This window comes from Jaculus jaculus, chromosome 3, assembly GCF_020740685.1.
Source record: "Jaculus jaculus isolate mJacJac1 chromosome 3, mJacJac1.mat.Y.cur, whole genome shotgun sequence".
NCBI lineage: Eukaryota > Metazoa > Chordata > Mammalia > Rodentia > Dipodidae > Jaculus > Jaculus jaculus.
The window spans coordinates 173,982,989-174,003,666 of NC_059104.1; the positions used below are offsets into that span (position 1 = coordinate 173,982,989).

General features: G+C 41.5%; 1 protein-coding gene across 1 annotated transcript in view; it reads left to right on the forward strand.

Moving 5' to 3' along the window:
* Positions 1-20,678, forward strand: part of Syt9 (synaptotagmin 9) — a 200,332-nt gene that overhangs the window by 60,893 nt on the left and 118,761 nt on the right. Inside the window, exon 3 of the mRNA XM_045146317.1 lies at positions 1,716-2,262. Within this exon, the coding sequence (XP_045002252.1) occupies positions 1,716-2,262 (547 nt within the window). The remainder of the gene's footprint in view (positions 1-1,715; positions 2,263-20,678) is intronic.

Here is a 20,678-nt window from a genome sequence, read left to right on the forward strand (position 1 = left end):
GGGGATTTTTGTGTCTGCCTGGGGCATGTCTGCTTGCTGCGGACTGTGTTGTGGGTGACACGTACAAGTGACAGCAGTGTGGCAGTGCTCTTGTGTCACATGGGTTTAGTGATCAGGAAAGTTTAGACGGGAGAGCGCTGTTCAGCATGATGGCATCTGTGATGACAAAAAAAGGAGAATGATTTCAAGCATGACTTGTGTCTGTGGACACCATCCCCACATCTTTATTTCATAAGGTAGACATAAGGAAGAAAGAGGAAAGAAATCCAAGTATGCACTCTTCCTCTCCAACTATTGACCAGTCCCTCACAGACAACCCAGCTTTCCCTTTTACTGCTGGAGACACTGTTTTAATTAAGGTTATTGACTGACTACCTATAACACTGTGCATGAACTCTGCACTCTGAGTTTAAAAGAGAAAGTGAAAGTACTCTTCAAGAAACCACCTTATGCAGGGCCCAATGGTACAGGTTTATAATGCCAGCTGCTGCAGAGGCTGAGGAAGGAGGATCACAAGTTCAAGGCTGCCTGAGCTACAGAGTGAGTTCAAGACCAGACTGGCAAAACTAGTTAGACCTTGTCTCAAAGTAAAAGGAGCACTGGGGATGTAGTTCAACGATAGAGTGTTTGCCTAGCATGAGCAAGGCTGTGGCTTCAATCCTCAGTACCACAGAAAGCAAGTGACCAAAATAACAGTTTTGTATTTATGACTGCTTCTTTCACCTTGGTAAGACTTACATAGATAAAGCAAGTTTTAAAGACAGCTTTAGGGAAACTTCTAGTCTAAACCAATAAGCTTATAGGATGAAGATTAGACTACATTAGCAAATGTTCAGTTCACAGACATCCGTATCTGACCTTCTCCTCCAGAATCCCTAGCTGTGTTTATCTTTAGTTTTTGTGCCATCAGTGTGTATTTCAGAAATGAGTCCTCAGGAGTATTCATCACTTGTATGGTCCAACAGAAACACAGTTCCAGTGCTGCTGTGTGCACCAATCACAAGCAACACAGTCCCTTGCAAACAGACACAATCCCAACCCCAGCATCTTCACGTGATCTGCTTTAATCGACCTAGTAAGGATTCACATCCTTATAAAGCTATAACCCAGTGACACAAAAATGCTATATAATTTAGAGAAAAAAAAGTTTTTTTTTCTTTTTTTTTTGTGAGACAGGGTTTCACTCTCCAGTCCAGGCCAGCCTGAGACTCTCTAGGTAATCCAGGTAATCCAGTCTGGCCTCAAACTCATGGCAGTCCGGTCTCCAGCTTCCCAAGTGCTAGAATTACAGTGTAACTCACCCTTTCTGACTTGAAAACAATATTTTTTTAAAAGACAATAGGTAGCTCACTATTTCAGCTTCTGGATACTATTTATAAAGGTGGATGATTTTATTTTTAAAGGAGTACATACAGAACTTTACATTCTTTAATGGCACATTAGATAGTTGAGAAAGTGCGCTAAACCTTTAAAGCTCCAAGGTCATTTCCTGATACTAAGCTTCAGTGCTGAGCTTTAAGCCTTAGGGAGCAGCATATTCACATTGGTGAGCATTTTGAATTTAGGCCCAAAAGAACAGAAAATAGGCCCACAGATCTAAACTTTTTTCACAATGTAACGGTGCACCTGTGTTCCAGGCACACGTTTTGGGAAGACCCATAGCTGATGTGGTTATAACTTTTTGTTGTTTTTGTTTGTCTTGCTCTTTGTTGAAGGCACAATTCACTCCGAAGACAACTCAATCTGTCAAACCCAGACTTCAATATCCAACAGCTTCAGAGGCAGGAGCAGTTGACTGGGATTGGTAGAATTAAACCCGAGCTATACAAGCAGAGGTCGCTGGACAATGACGATGGGAGACGGAGCAACAGCAAAGCTTGCGGGAAACTGAACTTCATTTTAAAATATGACTGTGACCTAGAGCAGCTCATAGTGAAGATCCACAAAGCTGTCAATTTGCCTGCCAAGGACTTCTCTGGGACATCAGATCCTTATGTCAAGATCTACTTGCTTCCTGACCGGAAAACAAAACACCAGACTAAAGTTCACAGAAAGACCTTGAACCCTGTGTTCGATGAAGTGTTTCTGTTCCCAGTGCCCTACAATGACCTTGAAGCTCGGAAGCTTCACTTCTCTGTGTACGATTTTGACAGGTTCTCTCGCCACGACCTAATCGGCCAAGTGGTAGTGGACCACTTCTTAGAGTTGGCTGATTTCCCCAGGGAGTGCGTCCTTTGGAAGGACATCGAATATGTCACCAATGTGAGTCCATCATTTCTTCATTCAGGGGGTGGGTGCTGCGTAGTTAGCACAGAAACACATGATGATGTATACATGATGCTATTTGGAGTATAAAATTCACAACGTGATTCATGTGGCCAGTTTTAGAACCTCTTTATGCTTTTATAGGGATAGATATTTTTATTAATTAGTTTTGTATTCAGCAAATACAGTCAGTTTGGTACCATTATTAGGCTCATCCATGACCTACCCCCTCTCCTTGGTCTCTCCTTGTTGAGGTTTATGGGTTATGCATTGTTGAGTTAGCCCACAATTATGGGTAGGATAAATGTCTCTGCATAACATGTTTGTTTTGAAGTTTATAAGAATTATTTGTGGAAACTGTATTAAGGAACCACAAAGTTTCTTTATAGCTTTCTGATTCTCAGCTGTTTCCTAATAGCAAACATTTATTCTCCTCACCATGTTTTGTTTGTTTTCACTTTTATTTACTTGCGAGAAAGAAAGAGAGAGAGGGAGAGAACGGGCTGACCAGGACCTCTAGCCACTGAAAGCAAACTCCAGATGCATATGCATCTGGCTTACATGGGTACTGGGGAACAGAACCTGGGTCCCTGGGCTCTGCAGGCAAGCACCTTAATGCAAAGCCATCTCTCTAGCCCTCACCATGTTTTTATTTTATTTTATTTTATTTTATTTTTATTTGAGAGCAACAGACAGAAAAAGAAAGAGGCACAGAGAAAGAGAGAGAGAGAGAGAATGGGTGCGCCAGGGCCTCCAGCCACTGCAAACGAACTCCAGATGCATGCGCCCCCTTGTGCAATTGGCAACGTGGGTCTTGGGGAATCAAGCCTCAAACCAGGGTCCTTAGGCTTCACAGGCAAGTGCTTAACCACTAAGCCATCTCTCCAGCCCTCACCATGTTTTTTAAACTATTTTTTAAAAGTGTTGACAACCTCCATACGTATACACAATGTACCATGATCATAATTTCCTTCCACTACCCTCCATTGTCCACACCCTCCTCCACCCCACCTCCATTGAACCCCTGTTCTTTTCAATTAGTCCCTGTTCTATTTTGATGTCACTGACAACACGTTGGTGGAGCCAGCATTATGCAGGTCTTGTTGAGGTAACAATAGCTGCTGTGAGGTCATGAATGCAGCTGCCACTTTGTGTCTGGTAGACATCCTTCCACAGCGGTCCTCCCTACCCTTTGGCTCTTGCATTCTTTCTGCCACCTCTTCTGCAATAGTGTCAGAGCTCCGGAGGGGTCCCCACATCTTCTTGAAAGCTTTCTCAAGTTGAGGGTGCTAATGGGTGCTGTCCTGAACATTGTGGTCTGTGGCTCAGTCCATGGCCAGTCCAAGACCACCGAGTCCCTGCCCAGGGCTCAGGCTGGCTCAGTGGCACATCCACAACCTGATCCTCAGTGTTACCCTTGAAATGTGAGGGGCTGAGAAGAATTTGCACCACGTTTTCAAGTGAAAAACTAATCAAACAGAGATACAAGGAAGTTGAGAATAACCTGGCAAAACTGATGTATAGAAGATCACATCTAATTTGAAACTCAGTAAAAGGCAGAGGTGCTTTGTGGTGGTCCAGGCATCTGTCATGGTGGTGGTCCAGGCTTCCATGATGGTGGTGGTCCCGACATCCATGATGGTGGTGGTCCAGGCATCCATGATTGCACTGGAAACTTAGGATTGCAAAGGATCTTCCTACTTCATTTGTATCCTTGTCATCTTCCTGTGACACAAAAGAAAGATCTCCAGAGAAGAGACTGGACTTTCATAGGTAACTGCTATCTTCAAGCTACTTATTTTTTTCTCCAAGGTCCAAATTCCCTGAGGCAACTTCATTAGCTCTCCTTTCTGAATGGGGGCTGTCCAGTGCCAGCATTGTTTTCTTCATCTTGACAACCCGAGCAGGCAAATGTCACCATCTTTATTCAGCTCAGATGCTGATCCAGCTGGAGGTGGAGCCTTGAGTGAGTGAAAAACTCTCTTTGCTCAGGAAGAGGACACAGACATCTCTGTCCAGTGACCAGCTACCCCTCACTGGGATGCTCCTATTCCCAGACATTTTCATGAGCTGGGTACTCTCTCATACTTTGGTGGTTCTTTAAAAACAACATTTTTATTTACTGATTTTCAAGGAGAGAGCGAATGAGAATGGCATGCCAAGGCCTCTTGCCACTGTAAGAAAATTCCAGGTCATGCACCACTTTTTGCATCTGGCTTTACATGGGTACTGGGGAATTGAACCTGAGCCAACAGGCTTTGCAAACAAGTGCTTTCAACCACCGAGACATCTCTCCAAAGACTTCTCTCCACATTTCTCAGATACCTGTGCCAGTTTTATCTTGGTTTCCAGATAAATAAAGTGTGGCAAAGGGTTGTACTGTCCATCATAGTGGAAAGAAAAAATAACTAGAGAAAGATTAGAAGATAGCAGTTGGTTTAAAACAAAAAAGTAGGTTTGAGATATTGGGAAAGAAACAGATCTCTTTATTTCAAAAGGCTTTGGCACACATACTGCCAAAATTGGATGCTAGAGAGAGCAAGGACTGTCTCACAAGTCTTAACCACCCAAATCAGGAGGCAAAATAGACATTGGCTACTTATCATATGATATAAGTGGCCTCCATGTTAACCTCCCTCTGAGGCATTTACCAAGTCCCCTGGGCCTAGGAGTAGAGACGCTGTCATCTGCAGTGATAGTAATGAGTCCTAGACGGAGGCCTGACCTCAGACATAGCTGTTTAGGGAAGGCTTGGTCCCACCTTCAACATCAGTTTATACATTTTTGGCAAATACATAAAATAGCTGGAGAGGTTATTAATAATCTCAGTGGGGATCCTGCTGCGAGCTGCTTTCTAGGGGTTTGTGGAGAGAGCAGCATTGTGCACACAGAGGTGGATGGACCTGGGTACAGACCACTAAAGGAAGTGTGTTCTTCAGCAGGTTCATGCAGGACAAGACTAGAGAGGCAAAGTACCTCAGCCTCCTAGCCCCGAGGTCCCTGCTATTGTAGACTTCTCTCAGATATAAGAGCTTCCTTTTCATTCTTGGAAAATATTTTCTTTCCATACAGCTACAAAGAATAGGGATTTATCAAAAAGCATTAATCCAGGCCTTTGGATAGCCATAGCAGAGGGGAGGTCAGAAGAATGAAATTACAGATTAATTTATAACCTGTGGCTTAAAACGTGACTGGAACAGAGACTGAACTGATAGTGCTGGGGTTTGCTAAGGTTTTGCTTGTATAATATAGATGTATCTAATACACTGTATATAATGCACACAAATAGAATGATAAAGGAATGATGAAATAAACAGGTATGAACTCACACAGCTGAAGAACGGAACATTGCTGGTGCTTTCACTGACCCTAGATTGTCCACTATCATCATATTTCCTCTCAATCTAAGAGGAAACTATAGTTTGTTTTTTGTTTTTTGGTTTTTCAAGGTAGGGTCTTACTCTAGCCCAGGCTGTCCTGGAATTCACTATGTAGTCTCAGGGTGGCCTCGAACTCATAGCGAAGTGATCCTCCTATTGCTGCTTCCTGAGTGTGGGATTAAAGGTGTATGCCACCACGCCTGGCTTACATGTTTGTTTCTGTGTTTCATAGCTCTCTAGCTTGCCTTCCCTCCACCAAATCAACATTGACTATGCCATTTAATAATAGAGATGACTGGAATAGCTGTGGTTTGTGTATTTTCTTTTCTTTTTGGTTGTGTGATTTTCATTGCTACATAATATACCATTGCATTAACATATGACAACTTATCATTCTTTTATTAACTACATACAAGTTATTTTTTTGTGATTCAGAATAATGTAACAGAGAAGAGTTATGCATCTATAATTTTTATAGGGTACATCCCTGATGGAGGTAACTTACCTAGGTAGTGACAAGGCCATTTCCACAGTGGCTCCTCAAACAGATTTTGCCACTGATAAAAGCTGACAGTTCCCTATGTTCCTCTTCTCACAGGTCTTACAGGCCTCATCACACTGGTTAATATGTGTGTTTGCAGGTGCATGTGTGTGGTATATTATCACTACAATCTTGGTTGTCAAGGTTGGCAGTTTTTTCATAGCTAATTAGTCTTTCCTGCTTTCTAGTGGAATGCTTGTTCAGCCATTTCTCCTGTCTTCTGTATCAATCATGTAGGTTCTTTTTTTTTCTGGATATAGAGTTCATGTAGGTTACATGCATTGCAGACATTGACCAGCCTGTGGCAATGTTTGTATTCACTGTGTAGTAACTTCTGACATGTAGAGGCTCTTATATTTAGTGTAGTAAAATATATCAGTGTTTTCCATTGTACATTAGCATGTTTGTGTCTCTTTTAAGAAATATTACCCTATGTCATGAATATATTAATCCTGTATTTTCTGTTAGAAGGTTTAAGGGGTTTGTATTATGTTGCTATTGTACTTGGTTGTTAGTCAGTTAGTTAGTTAGTTAGCTAGTTTGTTAGTGACAGGGTCTCACAATGTACCCCTGGCTGGCTTGGGACTTACTATGTTGACCAAGTTGGCCTTAAACTTGCAGTGATCTGTCTGCTTCTGCCTCCTCCTGGGGGCTATAGTTATAGGTGTGTATCACATGTCTGCCAACAATTTTAATATTTTTTATTTTATTTAAATTAATTAATTAATTTTATTCATTAGAGAGAGAAAGAGAAAGAGGCAAGTAGAGAGAGAGAATGAGTGTGCCAGGACCTTCAGCCAATGTAACTGAACTCCAGGTGTGTGTACTACCTTGTGCAGCTGGCTTACTTGGGTCCTGGGGAATTGAACCTGTGTCCTTTGGCTTTGGCTTTGCAGGCAAGTACCTTAACTGTTAAGCCATCTCTCTAGCCCAGTGTTTTGTCTTTCTCAAATAAAACTTTCACCTCCTCCAAAATGTGTTTGCATTGCATAATACATAGGCATCTTGGACTAACCTGCTCAGGCTGCCATAATGAAATACCATAGGTTGAGTGGCTTAAACCATAGGCATTCATTCCACAGCTCTGGAAGCTGGGAAGTCTACAATCAAGGTGCAATAGATTTGTTTCTGGTGGGGCTCTCCTCCCAGCTCAAATTCTCTGTGTTCTCACACAGTAGTGAGACCAATACCTCTGTCCTTAAAATAAGGGGCATTGATCCCACTCATGACACAACTAATCTAATCACTGTCCAAAAGTTCTACCTCCAAATAGCATGACATTGAGTATTAATGCTTGAATTATAATTTTCAGCACTATACTAAATAATAAATGCTAAGTGTGGGCATTCTTGACTTGTTTCATATTTTAAACAGAATATCTTTACATATGGGTGACATGAGAGGGGCACTAATATTCAGTTACTATAACACACTTGCCTTTATTTTTTAAATATAATTTTGCTGCCGGGTATGGTTGCGCATGCCTTTAGTCCCAGCACTTGGGAAGCAGATGTAGAAGGATTGTTGTGAGCTCAAGGCCACCCTGGACTAGAGCAAGACCCTACCTCAAAAATATATATACATGCATATATATATATATAAAATTTCATGGCATATTTTCCCAATAATGCAGTATATGCTCTGTCCTATATGTATTTCAGTATATAAAGAATCTGAGCTGGCAAGATGATTCAGCAGTTAAGGCACTTACCTTCAGAACCTAAAGTCCTAAGTTCGATTCCAATTCCCCAGTGCCCACATAGAGCCAGATGCGCAAAGCAGTGCATGCATCTAGAGTCTGTTTGCAATGGTTGGAGGCCCTGGCACACCCGTTGTCTCCCTTCCTCTCTCCCTCCTCCATCCTTGTAAATAAATAAGATATTTTCAAAAAGAATCTATTTCTGGAAACTTTTTTCTGGTTTTTGTTCTACTTGACAATCTCTACAAAAACACACTTTACAAATTACTATTGTTCTAAAATAGACATTAGCATCTTGAAAAGATAATCTAGTCTATTCCCCTTCAGTTAAGTCTTATAAATTAGGTTAAGCTGATAACTTGAGGGATTTTTGCATAAGTTTTATAGTTGCAATGCAAAATTCTTAGCCAGGTATAGTGGTGCATGCCTTTAATCCTAGAACTCTGGAGACAGAAGTAGGATGATTGCTGAGAGTTTGGGGCCACCCTGAGACTACATAGTGAATTCCAGGTCAGCCTGAGCTTGAATGAGACCCTACCTTGAAAAAACAAAATTAAATAAATAAATAATAATAATTCTTGAAGCCGGGCATGGTGGCGCACGCCTTTAGTCCCAGCACTCGGGAGGCAGAGGTAGGAGGATCGCTGTGAGTTTGAGGCTGCCCTGAGAATGCAGAATGAATTCCAGGTCAACCTGAGCTAGAGTGAGACCCTACCTCAAAAAAAACAAAACATTCTTGAGCCAGGTGTGGTAGTGCACACATTTAATTCCAGGACTTGGGAGATAGAGGTAGGAGGATCACCATGAATTTGAGGTCAGCTGGAGAGTACATAGTAAATTCCAGGTCAGCCTGAGCTAAACTGAGTCCCTGACTCAAAAAAACCAAAGATTATTTTTAAATTCTTTCTCGTGTTTTTTTCATGTTTTGGGACTATCTAAAGCCCATGGGATAGTTTAAGGAAATTTTACATTCTTCTGATAGTCACTGTATCCTCTCCATTTACACATTCTTTAAAGTCTTTCATTCTTGTGTCATAATTTTCTACACAAGCATATAGTATGTCTCTTTTTAGATTTGCTGGTAGGTAATTATTATTTTGCTATTTTATTTTATTGCACATGTATGTGTATGTGGTGTTCATGTGTGTATTGCATTTACATATTGTGAATACACATGGGTGCATGTACATATGTGTGCATATGCATGTGGGTTGATGCTGGGTGTATTCCTCAGTCTCTCTCCACCGTATTTTCTGAGATAGGTCCTCTCCTTAAACCTAGAGCTCTGTGATTCGGCTTCATTAGGTAGCCAGCCGGCTCCAAGGATCTTCTTATCTCCACCTCTCCAGCACTGGTATTATAGGCACGAGCAACCTGCCCAGCATTTTTGCTTGGGTGCCAGGAATGCAAATTCAAGTCTTAGTGCTTTCACAGTAAGCACTTTATCCACTGACCACCTCTCCAGCCCTGTTTTTGTTTCAAATGGGAACTTCTAAAATTGCATTTTCTGACTAGTACTGCTATATAGTTGAATTTTTTGTATATTTATCTTATAAATGTCTTATAATTACAGATGGTTTTGGTTTTCTTTGTAAATAATCTGTCATGTGAATTATAATAGCTTTGTGTGTTGTGTGCCTTTCATTTTTTGTGCACCTTTTATTCTTTCTGTTGTTTCGTAGTGTACAAATTAGAATTTTCAATATAATGCTAAATAATAAATATGAGTGTGGGCATCCTTTACTGGTTCCATATTTAAATAGAGTATCTTTACATTTCCACAGAGTTTTATTTCCTATAGGTATTTTGTGTATATCTTATATTTTATGAATGCCAGTATCATACTTAAAATGTATCCCTCCGTTGGTATGGTAGTGCACAATTGTAATCCCAACACTCAGAAAGCTGAAGTAGGAGGATCGTGAAAAGGAGGTGTACCTGGGCTACATAGTGAGGGCCTATGTAAAAAAAAAAAAAGAGAAAGAAAAAAGTCTACTTCGGTGATGGACTCTTAGGAGCCTGTGAATCTCTGGTTTGGTATGGGGGTGATCTACACCCCCAACAAGGAGGGTCCCTTTAGAAAGGGGCAGGGATGAGAGAAAGGATGGTACCAACATGTGACATACTGAGTAGGTCCATAACTAATAAAAATAAAACAAAATATAGACTAGACCCATAAAAAAGTATTCCTCTATTCTGAGTTTTGTTACAAGTAATTGTCTTTGTCAAATGCTATGGTTTTGTGAGGTTCCCCTTTCACCTACTACCATAGTCACTTGTTTTAAATCCACTTTCTAATTTTGATTTAATCTTATATTCCTAGATTGATACAAACTTGCCTTGATATGTTACCTTTTCTCTACACCACTGAGTTCAGTTTGCTGACACTTCATTTTGCATTTATGTGCATGAGTGATGCATGAAATTTACTGCTTTGTACTGCCCTTGTTTGCTTTGAAATCAAGGTAGTTCTTGCTTCATAAGGTTAGTTGGCTTGTTTTGGATGGCTTCCACTTGTTTCTGCTAGGTGGGGTTTCTGTTTTCTTCATGCTGTAAGAACTCCCTCAGTGTCTGGCTTCTGCTGAGGCCCAGACAGTAAGGAACGGAGGAGAGTGAAGCTGGGACATTTCGTTCCTTAGTTCTTGAAAATCTACACACTGGTAATAACCTTCAAGTAAGCCTATAGCTCCCAAATATTTTTGTTTTCTAACTATCCTTAGAAGATTATTTTACTTGGAATAAAAGTTTAGGAGCATAAAATTCTTGGTTACTTTATGACATTGTAAAGCTCTCATTGGTTTCCTAACTAACAAATAAGTAGTGGAACATTTTTCCTTTGTCAGTCTTCTCTTGATGTATGGATCTCCCTTGCTGCTTAGGTGTCCTGTGCTTATTTATAATCTTGCAAATCAGGCAGGTCTTTTTATTCATCCTGGTCAAGATGGTGAAGGGTTCCTGAATCTGAACTTGTTTCCTCTGATCAGTGATGGAATATCCATAGCTATTTACTTCTTTCCATTATTTGATATTTGCACATTTACTTAGTGTTTGATGACCTGTTTTTCATCAGTATACTTTCAAAATCTTTATAGCCTTATATTTACACAGGTATATATGTATATATTTCAGCATGCCACGTGTGGTTATTTTTATTTTTATTTTATGTATGTATTATGTATGTTTTTTTGAGATCGGGTCTTATTCTGGTCCAGGCTGACCTGGAATTCACTATGTAGTCTCAGGGTTGCCTCGAACTCTCGGCGATTTTCCTACCTCTGCCTCCCGAGTGCTGGGATTAAAGGCGTACGCCACCACGGCCGGCTCGTGTGTGGTTCTTTCAGTGTTCTGTCCCTCATAACTCATACAGCCGTGTCTGAACTGCCCTGATCCTTCTGATTGCCATCTCCATTGACTGACAGCCCCTCAGGTCTTGCTGCCTGCCGTACTGAGCCTTGTGACTGCAAGTTCACCTCACATGAAACTTCGTCAGTAGAAATATATTCCTTGAAAGATGATCTAAAATTGTTTCTACAGATGCCCAGGTGCAACTGCCCACATGGAACAATTTAAACTAATCTTAAAGCTTCTGAGTTTTGGGTCTTGCGGGTTTGTATTAATGGTTAAAAACTGCTGTGTGTGGGGGGGGGTGGGGGGTTACTTCTCCTAGAGAAAGTCCCAAGAAAGACATGGATCCACATTATCTACCTGTGCAAAGTACAAGTTTTATTTTGTTTATCTTTTAGAAAGGTGCCCTTCTGGCTTTGGGAAACCAGCTTTAAGCAGACTGTCTCACAGTCCTCCGAACTCCAGAGCCTCATTTCCTCAACTGAAGCTCCACCTCCAGAGTGTGCTCACCTCCGGTGACTCACGCCATGGAAAGGTTCCATCTCTGTCTCATTAGCTCTTCTGCACACTTAGAAGGATTTTATAACCAGCATTTTTACCTGTAGGAGTTCCTTTGAACAGTCACCTAACTGCGGGAAACACTGCCATATTGCTTGAAGCTTGTTCTGAACAGCTGTTTTTACTTACACCATCTGAACACTGTGGAGTGTTTGCTTTTCACTTTGCAATTGAGAAGAACTCTAGAAATCTTATAAGCAAAGATATTCCTTTGTCAGATAAATCTGAGGAGGAGGGTCATGAAGTGATGGAACAAGGGTCATATAGCTGAGAGTAGCTGAGTGAGAATTAGGATTAAGTTTTTAGTCAGTTTGACTTGGCTCATGAAAAGGTGATCCAAAATGATTTATGTATATTGGTTGATCTCTCCTTCTTCTCTTTAACTACTGGCTCTTTGCTATTAGACCTCAACTGCAAGAAAAAAAATTTTTTCTTGAATCTTCAATTGGGGTAGGTTTTCCTGATATTGGCTCCCATGTGACTCTGTACTTCCTAAATATATTTTAATGGACTGGAGAGATGGTTTAGCAGATAAGGTGCTTGCCTGTAAAGCCTAAGGACTCATGCTTGACTCTCCAGGAACCATATAAGCCAGACTCACAAAGTGATGTAAGCACACAAGGTTACACATATGCACAAGGTGGTGCATGTGTCTGGTATTCAATTGCAGTGGCTGAAGGTCCTGGCATGCCACTTCTCTCTCTCTCTTTCTTCCTCTCTCTCTCTTTCTGTTTCTATCTTTCACTCACATTAAAAAAAATGCCAGCCTGTTGGGCTTGCCTCAAAAAAGTATTTTATTTATTAGAGAGAAAGGCAGATTAAAAAAAAAAGCACACAACTCCTCCCAAAAGTTGTGAGTGCCCCTTTATGTCTATAGATTCCAATTTAGAAAAGGGAATAGTGTATCATAGACATTTCTTAATCTTAGTACTTGAAGAAACTATGTTTCTATCAAAAGTTAACTTCAGGCTGGGCGTGGTGGTGCACGCCTTTAATCCCAGCACTCAGGGTGCAGAGTTAGGAGGATCACCATGAGTTTGAGGCCACCCTAAGACTACATAGTGAATTCCAGGTCAGCCTGGGCAAGAGTGAGACCCTGCCTTGAAAAAAAAGTGAACTTTATATAGTATGGATAGGTTTCATCACTTTTTAGTAACTGCTTTGGGAATTTTCCTGTCCTATGTCCCATGGGCTTTGGCTCATTTCCAGACTTAACAGAGGTGGACAAGTGGTACTTCTAAGATAAGAAGGATATAAGGCATGTGTGTCCAATGCAGCTGAGTTCAAGTGGGGCGGGCAGGCTTTGCAACTAGACTTTATGACTCTGAATCCATTTTGTCCCCTTGTCCCAAGAGTCACAAGTGATCATAGGATTTTACAGCTATATCATATTCAGGGGTGTCCCAGTAGACAGTATCAACTGGCTGGAGGGCGAGGAGCAGGAGAGAAAGGAGAGCTGCGACTTAGCACTTGAGGCCTGCTGTGGTGTAATGAGTCCCAGGGGGTCTTATTTTAAGTTGCCAATGCAACGCCATCACACGCAGATTTGGAAGAAGATGCTAACAATGGCTTTCCAAGCAGGCGCCAGCAGGTAACAACCAACTCAGGATATTGTTACATGTTATGTATTGTTACATTTACATGAGGCCAAAAACACTAAGGACTGCCTGGCTAGGTGATGTTAAGGGACTGACAACTTGAAAAAGCCACAGAACCAGGAGGATGGTTTTCAGTGGCTGACAAGGAAGTCAAGTTCCGTCTAAAATGTGGCTATGGGAAACGCAGCCATCACCAGAGTCTACTGAGCCATGCCTGTATCTACTGACTCCCACTGGCTGCCTTTTCCCCACTCACCATCATCACTCTGACATGCACCTCCTGTGTGCTGATTATAGAGCCAGAAATGTCACAGAGAGCGCAGGACGGCACACCTGAGACAGGATGGATGGAGCTTACAGGCCTCTGACCAAATAGACCTTGTAGCTTTTATTATAGAATGATTGCCAAGGCAAAGCATCTTATTCTTTCAGATGAAATCTACAATGCCAGCAACAGCATGTGTGATGTCTTAAATTAATGAACACTGAACTTCAGCCAAACGGAATTTAGCTGCAGCAAGAGAATGTTACCAGCCTTATTATATCTCTGTGGATCCTGCTGACCTCCAGTTCCTACCACGAGGTCATCAGTAGACTGAAGCACATGTTTACAATCCCTTGTTTTTAAAAATAATTTTAACTGGGGCTGGGGAAATGGCTGAGTAGTTAAGGTGTTTGCCTGTGACGCCTAAGGACTCTGGTTCAATTCTCCAGGACCCACATAAGCCAGATGCACAAGGGGGTGCATGTGTCTGGAGCTGGTTTGCAGTAGCTGGAGGCCCTGCTGTGCCCATTCTCTCTCTCCTTTTCTCACCTCTTTCTTTCTCTCTCTCTCAAATAAAAACAAAAAAATCTATCTTTACTTAATATGGCCAGCTTACAGTCCCACCTGCAGGGTGTAACTTGATTTAGATTTAGATCTTTTCAACACTTAGTGTTGCTATTTTGTCTAATAATTTGATCACAGATAGCTTGCTTTTTATACATGACAGTTGTACCATGCATGAATAAGGACCATTTTGTTCTTTTTTTATTTGTTCTTTTTCCTCTTCCATTTTCATTCTTCTTACTGCCTTTTTATTGCATTTTCTAGGATCACCAGTGTAAAGGACAGTAAGGCCATCCATGGCTTGTTTCTGATCTTCAAAGGAATGCTTAGAATGTTTCACTGTTAAGTAATATCTAGTGTGAAAAGCTGAGTGGATGCTGAATTTTAATCATGTGATTTGTCTGAATCTGTTGAAATAAGCATATGTTTTGCTACTTTTACTTTTTAATCCAGTATATTATATGGCTGTATTTTCTAATTTAGATGAAAACTAATATTTCTGGAATAAATCCAAGCTGTTCATACTATATTGTGTTTTGTAAGCAAAGATGCCTAAGTGTGTGTATGTGCTGTGTGCATATGGGTATGCCAGCCAGCTTGTCAATATTTTTGAAGATATTTGAGATTAAGTGGATAAATAAGTCCTCCTACAATTTTATTTGCTTGATTTTTATTCAATCAGTTGTATTAGCTTCTTTTACATATAGTCATTTAAAGATAAGTTACAAAGCCAGGCACACTTATAATCACACTACTAGGGAGCCAGAAGCTAAGACAGTTCCAAGACAGCTGAGAACCAGCCTAAGGCCACAGAGAGACTCTGTTTAAAATAAAAAGGCAGGCTGGGCAGTGGCTCGGTGGTTAAAGACACTTGCTTGAAAAGCATGCTGGTCTCGGTTATATTCCCCAGCGCCAATGTAAAGTCAAACACATAAAGGGGCCTCTGGAGTTAGTTTGTAACAGCAGGCAGCCCTGGCACACCCAGACTTGGCTTAAGTTCTTTATAACCTTACTCTTTGTTTTCCTTTCCTGTTCTCTGCTATTACTCATTCTTCTCTTTTCCCTTCATCCTTGACATTGGAGGTCTGTCAGCTTGATAAAGCTTTTCAAAGAATTAACCTTCATTTTCGTTGATTCTACTTGGATTTTATTATCTGCACCTTCTTTCTGATCCTTTGAACTTATTCAGTTATTTTCTTTTAATAATTTGTATCTTTAGGCTAATAATTTTCAGTCTGTCACTGTTAAAAATGTGAAATTAAATAAGTAGGGCTTAGAGAAGTGTGAAGAGAAATGGTAAAATTTCTTCTTTCTCACCTATTTTTAGGTTTCTGGTGCTCTTCAAATGTGCTTTTGTATTATCTATCCCAGATTCATTAGAACCCACTTTTTACAAACGTGACCATCTTGCAATATGTTTGTATATTAAAGTTCTCAATAAACACAAACATACCTATTGCTATTTAAAAAACATGCATTTGGGGCTTGGGGAACTGGCTTAGCACTTAAGACATTTGCCTGCAAAGCCTAAGGACCCTGGTTCAATTTCCCAGGACCCATGTAAGCATGATTGGCAAGCATTCTACCACCTGAGCTACACCTCCAGCCTCTGAGAGGTGCTTGTGCAAGTGATCCATCCAGTGACTCTCCTCAGCAAAACTTGTAAGGCAGTAGGGGAAGCAGGTGGGTTAAGGGAAAGAGCTAAGGAAAATGGGTGAAGGACAAACTGAAGTCTGTCCCAAGTCCAGTCTCAGAGCTCTGGGACAGCAGACACCCCAAACCTATCTCACCCTGACATGGTTACCCCTAGGAAGAGGGTGTACCTTGACAGCCATTTTTTTAAAACATTTCATTTACAACATGATCATAATCCCTTCCTACCATCCTCAAATTCCTTCGCACACACTGAATCCCTTCTGTCTATCTAGTGTAATATTTTGATGTCGTAATTTCCCCCCTCCTATTATACAGGTCTTGGTGTAGGTAGCGTAATATTTTGATGTCGTAATTTCCCCCCTCCTATTATACAGGTCTTGGTGTAGGTAGCATCAGCCACTTTGAGGTCATGAATACTATGGCCACTTTGTGTCTGGAAGACAGTATTGCAAAGCACTCCTCCCCTTCCTTTGTCTCTTACATTCTTTCCACAGCCTCCTCTGCTATGATCCTTGAGCCCTGGAGTTTTGATAGAGATGTTTCACTTAGTGCTTAAAACTCCGTGGGCCACTTCTTAGCTCTTTGGTGAGTGTTTATTTTTTTTTTATTTTAGTTTAGAGAGAGAGAGAGAATTGACACGCCAGGCCCTTAGCCACTATAGTCGAACTCCAGATGCTTGTGCCACCTAGTGGGCATGTGCAACCTTGAGCTTGCGTTACCTTTGTGTGGCTGGCTAATGTGAGATCTAGAGAGTCCTTAGGATTCACTGGCAAGTGCCTTAACTGCTAAGCCATCTCTCCAGCCCAACTTTGGTGAGTTTTGAGTCACCCCAGTGATCAGTGCCATCTAAAAAGAGAATCTGAAAAAATAAATAAATAAAAAGAGAAGCTGGGCTGGAGAGATGGTTAAAGCAATTGCCTAAAAAGCCAAAAGATGCAGGTTCAATTCCCCAGGACCCAAGTAAGCCAGATGCATAAGGTGGCACATGCATCTGGAGTTTGTTTGCAGTGGCTGAAGGCTGTGGTGTACCCATTCTTTCTATATATCTGCCTTTCTCTCTTTGTCTCTCAAATACATAAAATAAATAAATAAATTCTGAAATAAAAAAATACAATGAGAAGCATCTCTAATGAAAAGTACATTAATATATGAACATAAGTATAAGTATTTAGAGGGAAATTTGGTGGACATAATATGTCCATTTAGCCAGATAACAGTAATAATTTTCCCCCACCAGGGTTTATATCCTCTCCATCCATAGACTTCTTATTAGGTTTTCAGTACCAGATAGGAATTCCCCCCTTGTGGAGCAGGTCTGCACTCCAATCAGATGGTAGTTGGTTCCCCTGTAACAGACATGTCATCATTGCACCAGTAGGTACATATGGCCTGGTTGGCTAGCCATAAAATTTACATGGTCCATTACTGGTTAAGACCATTGATGACTTTTGTCACCCAACAGGCCTTATCCAACATCCTGACAGCTAGTCAACAGGGAGGAAGCTTCCGGTGGGGCTCCAGCTTGATTTCTCAGTGACCTGCAGCCCAAGCATGTGGGATCCTGAGCATTAGCATCTTTCCATCTAGTTCTGATGGGTCACTGAGAGCCTTATCAATAGCTTGTAATGTTTGGGAGGCTCTAGGGGCTTCCACGATGCCAGCTATCCCACCCATTTTCCAGTCACTTGTAAGATGGCTCTCACCAGCCGAGTGACTCCTCCCAGGAAGAATGCAGTTCTGAGCTATGAACAACCAACCTCAGCAGCTGACGGAATGGATGCATCAGTCTGGTCAAGGGGATCTAGGCAGGGCATAACAGACCCACTACAATGTGGCATAACAGAAGAGTGGGCAAAGGTTATGAAGGCACAGGAGGGAACCTTGTCTCAGATATGGCAAGAACCGACTCTTGTTCTTGATCCCCATCTCCCAGCCCACTCACTGTTTTTTTAGACAAGACTCTGTTTGCTTTGGGCTGGGTATCAAAGACAGATATTTGCATGGTGAGCTGGCTTGTCCTGAGAGGGAGAGTGGGGGCAGAAGAAGGCTTTACTTGGGCTCATCTTCCATAGTTAAATCATTCTGTGGCGGGGTACATGGGGAGAACTGAACTGAGAAGACAAAAGAAAACCATCTTATGGAGATGGGGAACAACTGAAGGAGAACTTGATAGAGTTGTCAAGGACAGCAGTTTTGTCTCTGGAGAAGGGTGAGACGGGTCAAGTGAATGTCCCCCTGGGACTAGTGTTAATGATCTTCTACCTTTGGAAGCACTACTGTCCAAAACAGCCAGCCAGCTTCCCGACAGAAAACCTCCTTGTCCCAAGGATTGGCATTTGTTTGCTTGGAAAATGAGTTCTGTGTCTTTGGAGACTGGAAGCAGTGGCGTTCACAATACCGTCTGACTGTCCAGTAGCTGAGTGTAGTCTAATTCTGACAGATGGCTCTCCAGGGAAATTTCCCTTCAGATTGGATTATGCTTCCATGCTGAAATGCTCTAATTAAGGGGAGTCTGAATAAACATGGAGGGGGAGGGAGAGGGAGGGGAGCGAGCCATTTCTTAGGAAGCTGCTTGGGAAATTGGTCATGGTTGCAGTCTTTATCTTTCCAGCCCCACATGCAGCTACAGTGAGAATCTAGGCCACTGCTCTGTTGAAGACTGGGGAACCCTGGATCCATGGTGATTCAGGCTTCATCCCCTACAGAGCTCTGCCGCTCCAGCCATGTCTTCCTTGCTTAACAGTTAGGGAGTGAAACATCCAGAGGACATGTTCACATTAAAATGACTTTCACTGACTTCTTAAAAACCCTCAAATGACCTATCAATTCAGATACTAACATTTATCTTAGAAATCTAGCGATTGGTTTTTTTTTAAATACTGAAAGATTCTCCTCATTACACCTTTGCTTTTGCTTCCTTCCTCCCTCCCTCTCCTTCGCTAATTACCTTCCTCCCTTCATCACTCCCTCTCTCCCTCTTTCTTTTTGCTTTTATTGCCTTGTGTTGGAAGTTGAACCCAACACCTTGTACATGCCAAGCACACGTGGTGCAACTGAGCTGCAGTCCAAGCCCTCTTGTATTTGTGTGTGTGTGTGTGTGTGTGTGTGTGTGTGTGTGTATGTGTAGACATGCCAGGGTCTCTTGCTTCTGTAAATGAACTCCAGATGTGTCCACCACTTTATACATCTGGCTTTACATCAGTACTGGGGAATCAGACCCAGGTCAACAGGCTTGTAAGCAAGCACCTCTAGCTACTGAGCCATCTCTCCAGCTCTGTTGTGTTTCTCAATGCTTACCAGTTTGAGGCCTAAATGACTACAGAAAACATGTCATGACAGATTTTGTACAGATGGAATTTGCATGAGTAAGTTGAGAAAAATCTTTGGAAGTGAGCAAGTGACTTCTGGGTCAGGAAGTAAGTTCCAGTTGAGTCTTGTCATTTATTCAATAAGTATATTTGCAACAGCCAGCCAGGGTCCAGGGCGTCAAGTACCTGGCCCCTACTCTCGTGGAGCTTATGATTTTGGAAGATGGGAATGTGGGGAGCATGGGTAGACAATATGCAGATAATTACTTACGTGTGTGATTGGTTCTGTGAAGGTGCTGGAAGCAAACACTCTGGGCTTTACCTACCATGGTTTGGACTGTGAGAGGTATGCTTGGAGGAAACAACATTAAAGCTGAGACTAAAGGACAGTTTGAAGTAAGAACAAAGGCCTAGGCAAAGAAGCTGGACATGCAAAGGCCCTGAGGCAGGAATAATTTGAGCAAGTCAAAAACAGATGGTGCCTAAACAGAGAAGCAAAAATAAAGAGAGAATAAAACTTAGGCAGGAACAATATATAGGGTTTTGTTGGTAAGCATGTGTTTGGGTCTTTATGAGAAATATTTTTAGCAGTGAAATGACATGAATAGTTTTATCTTCTTAAAAGATCCCTGTGCCTACAAATAGAAAGAAGAGAAGAGAAAAGAAAAGAAAAGAAAAGAAAAGAAAAGAAAAGAAAAGAAAGGAAAAGAAAAGAAAAGAAAAGGAAAGAAAAGAAAAGAGGGAGAGAACAAAGAAGTGGTCTGAGGGTAATCTCAGCCTATTGTCCAAGGCCAGGAGGGAGGTAATTTTTCTCACTAGCATGTTCATAATTGACATGGAGACGTATGGCAGATTCCAGAAGAATTTTAATGTAGCTTTATCAAGAAATAATTGACATATAATGAACTGCATATGTTTGAAGTATGCAGCCTGACAACACATGACATGTGTATACATTTGTGAATCCACCCACCATAATCAAAATAATGAGCATATTCGTTACCTCAGAACTTGCCCATGCCCCTTTTTAAGCATCCAACCTTGTTCCTGCCACCCATCTCGTAACCTGCAGGCCACTAGGGTCTGTTTGATGTCACTCAAGATTAGTTTGGATTTCCTAGGATTTTGTATACCTAAGAATTATATCATGTGTGCTCTGCCTGATTTCTTTCAGTCACAATAATTACTGTGTTTCATCATGTTATGCACTTCTGTGGTTTGATCCTTCTGTTCCTGAGCCCTATTTCATTGCATAGGTGTCCTTGCTGTTGGGTTTATTTTCAGTTTGGGGTGTCACAAATGAAGCTGTCATGAGTACTGGTGTGTTCTGTATGGACAAATGACTTCATTTCTCTCGCATACTCACATGGGAAGAGAATGGCTGGCTCACAGGGTAGGCATATGTTACCTTTTCTGGAAATGACTATACTCTTTACCAGAATGGTTGTGCAATTTTTCACTTATGCTCTCAGTACAGGGAGGTTCGGCTTGATCTCTGT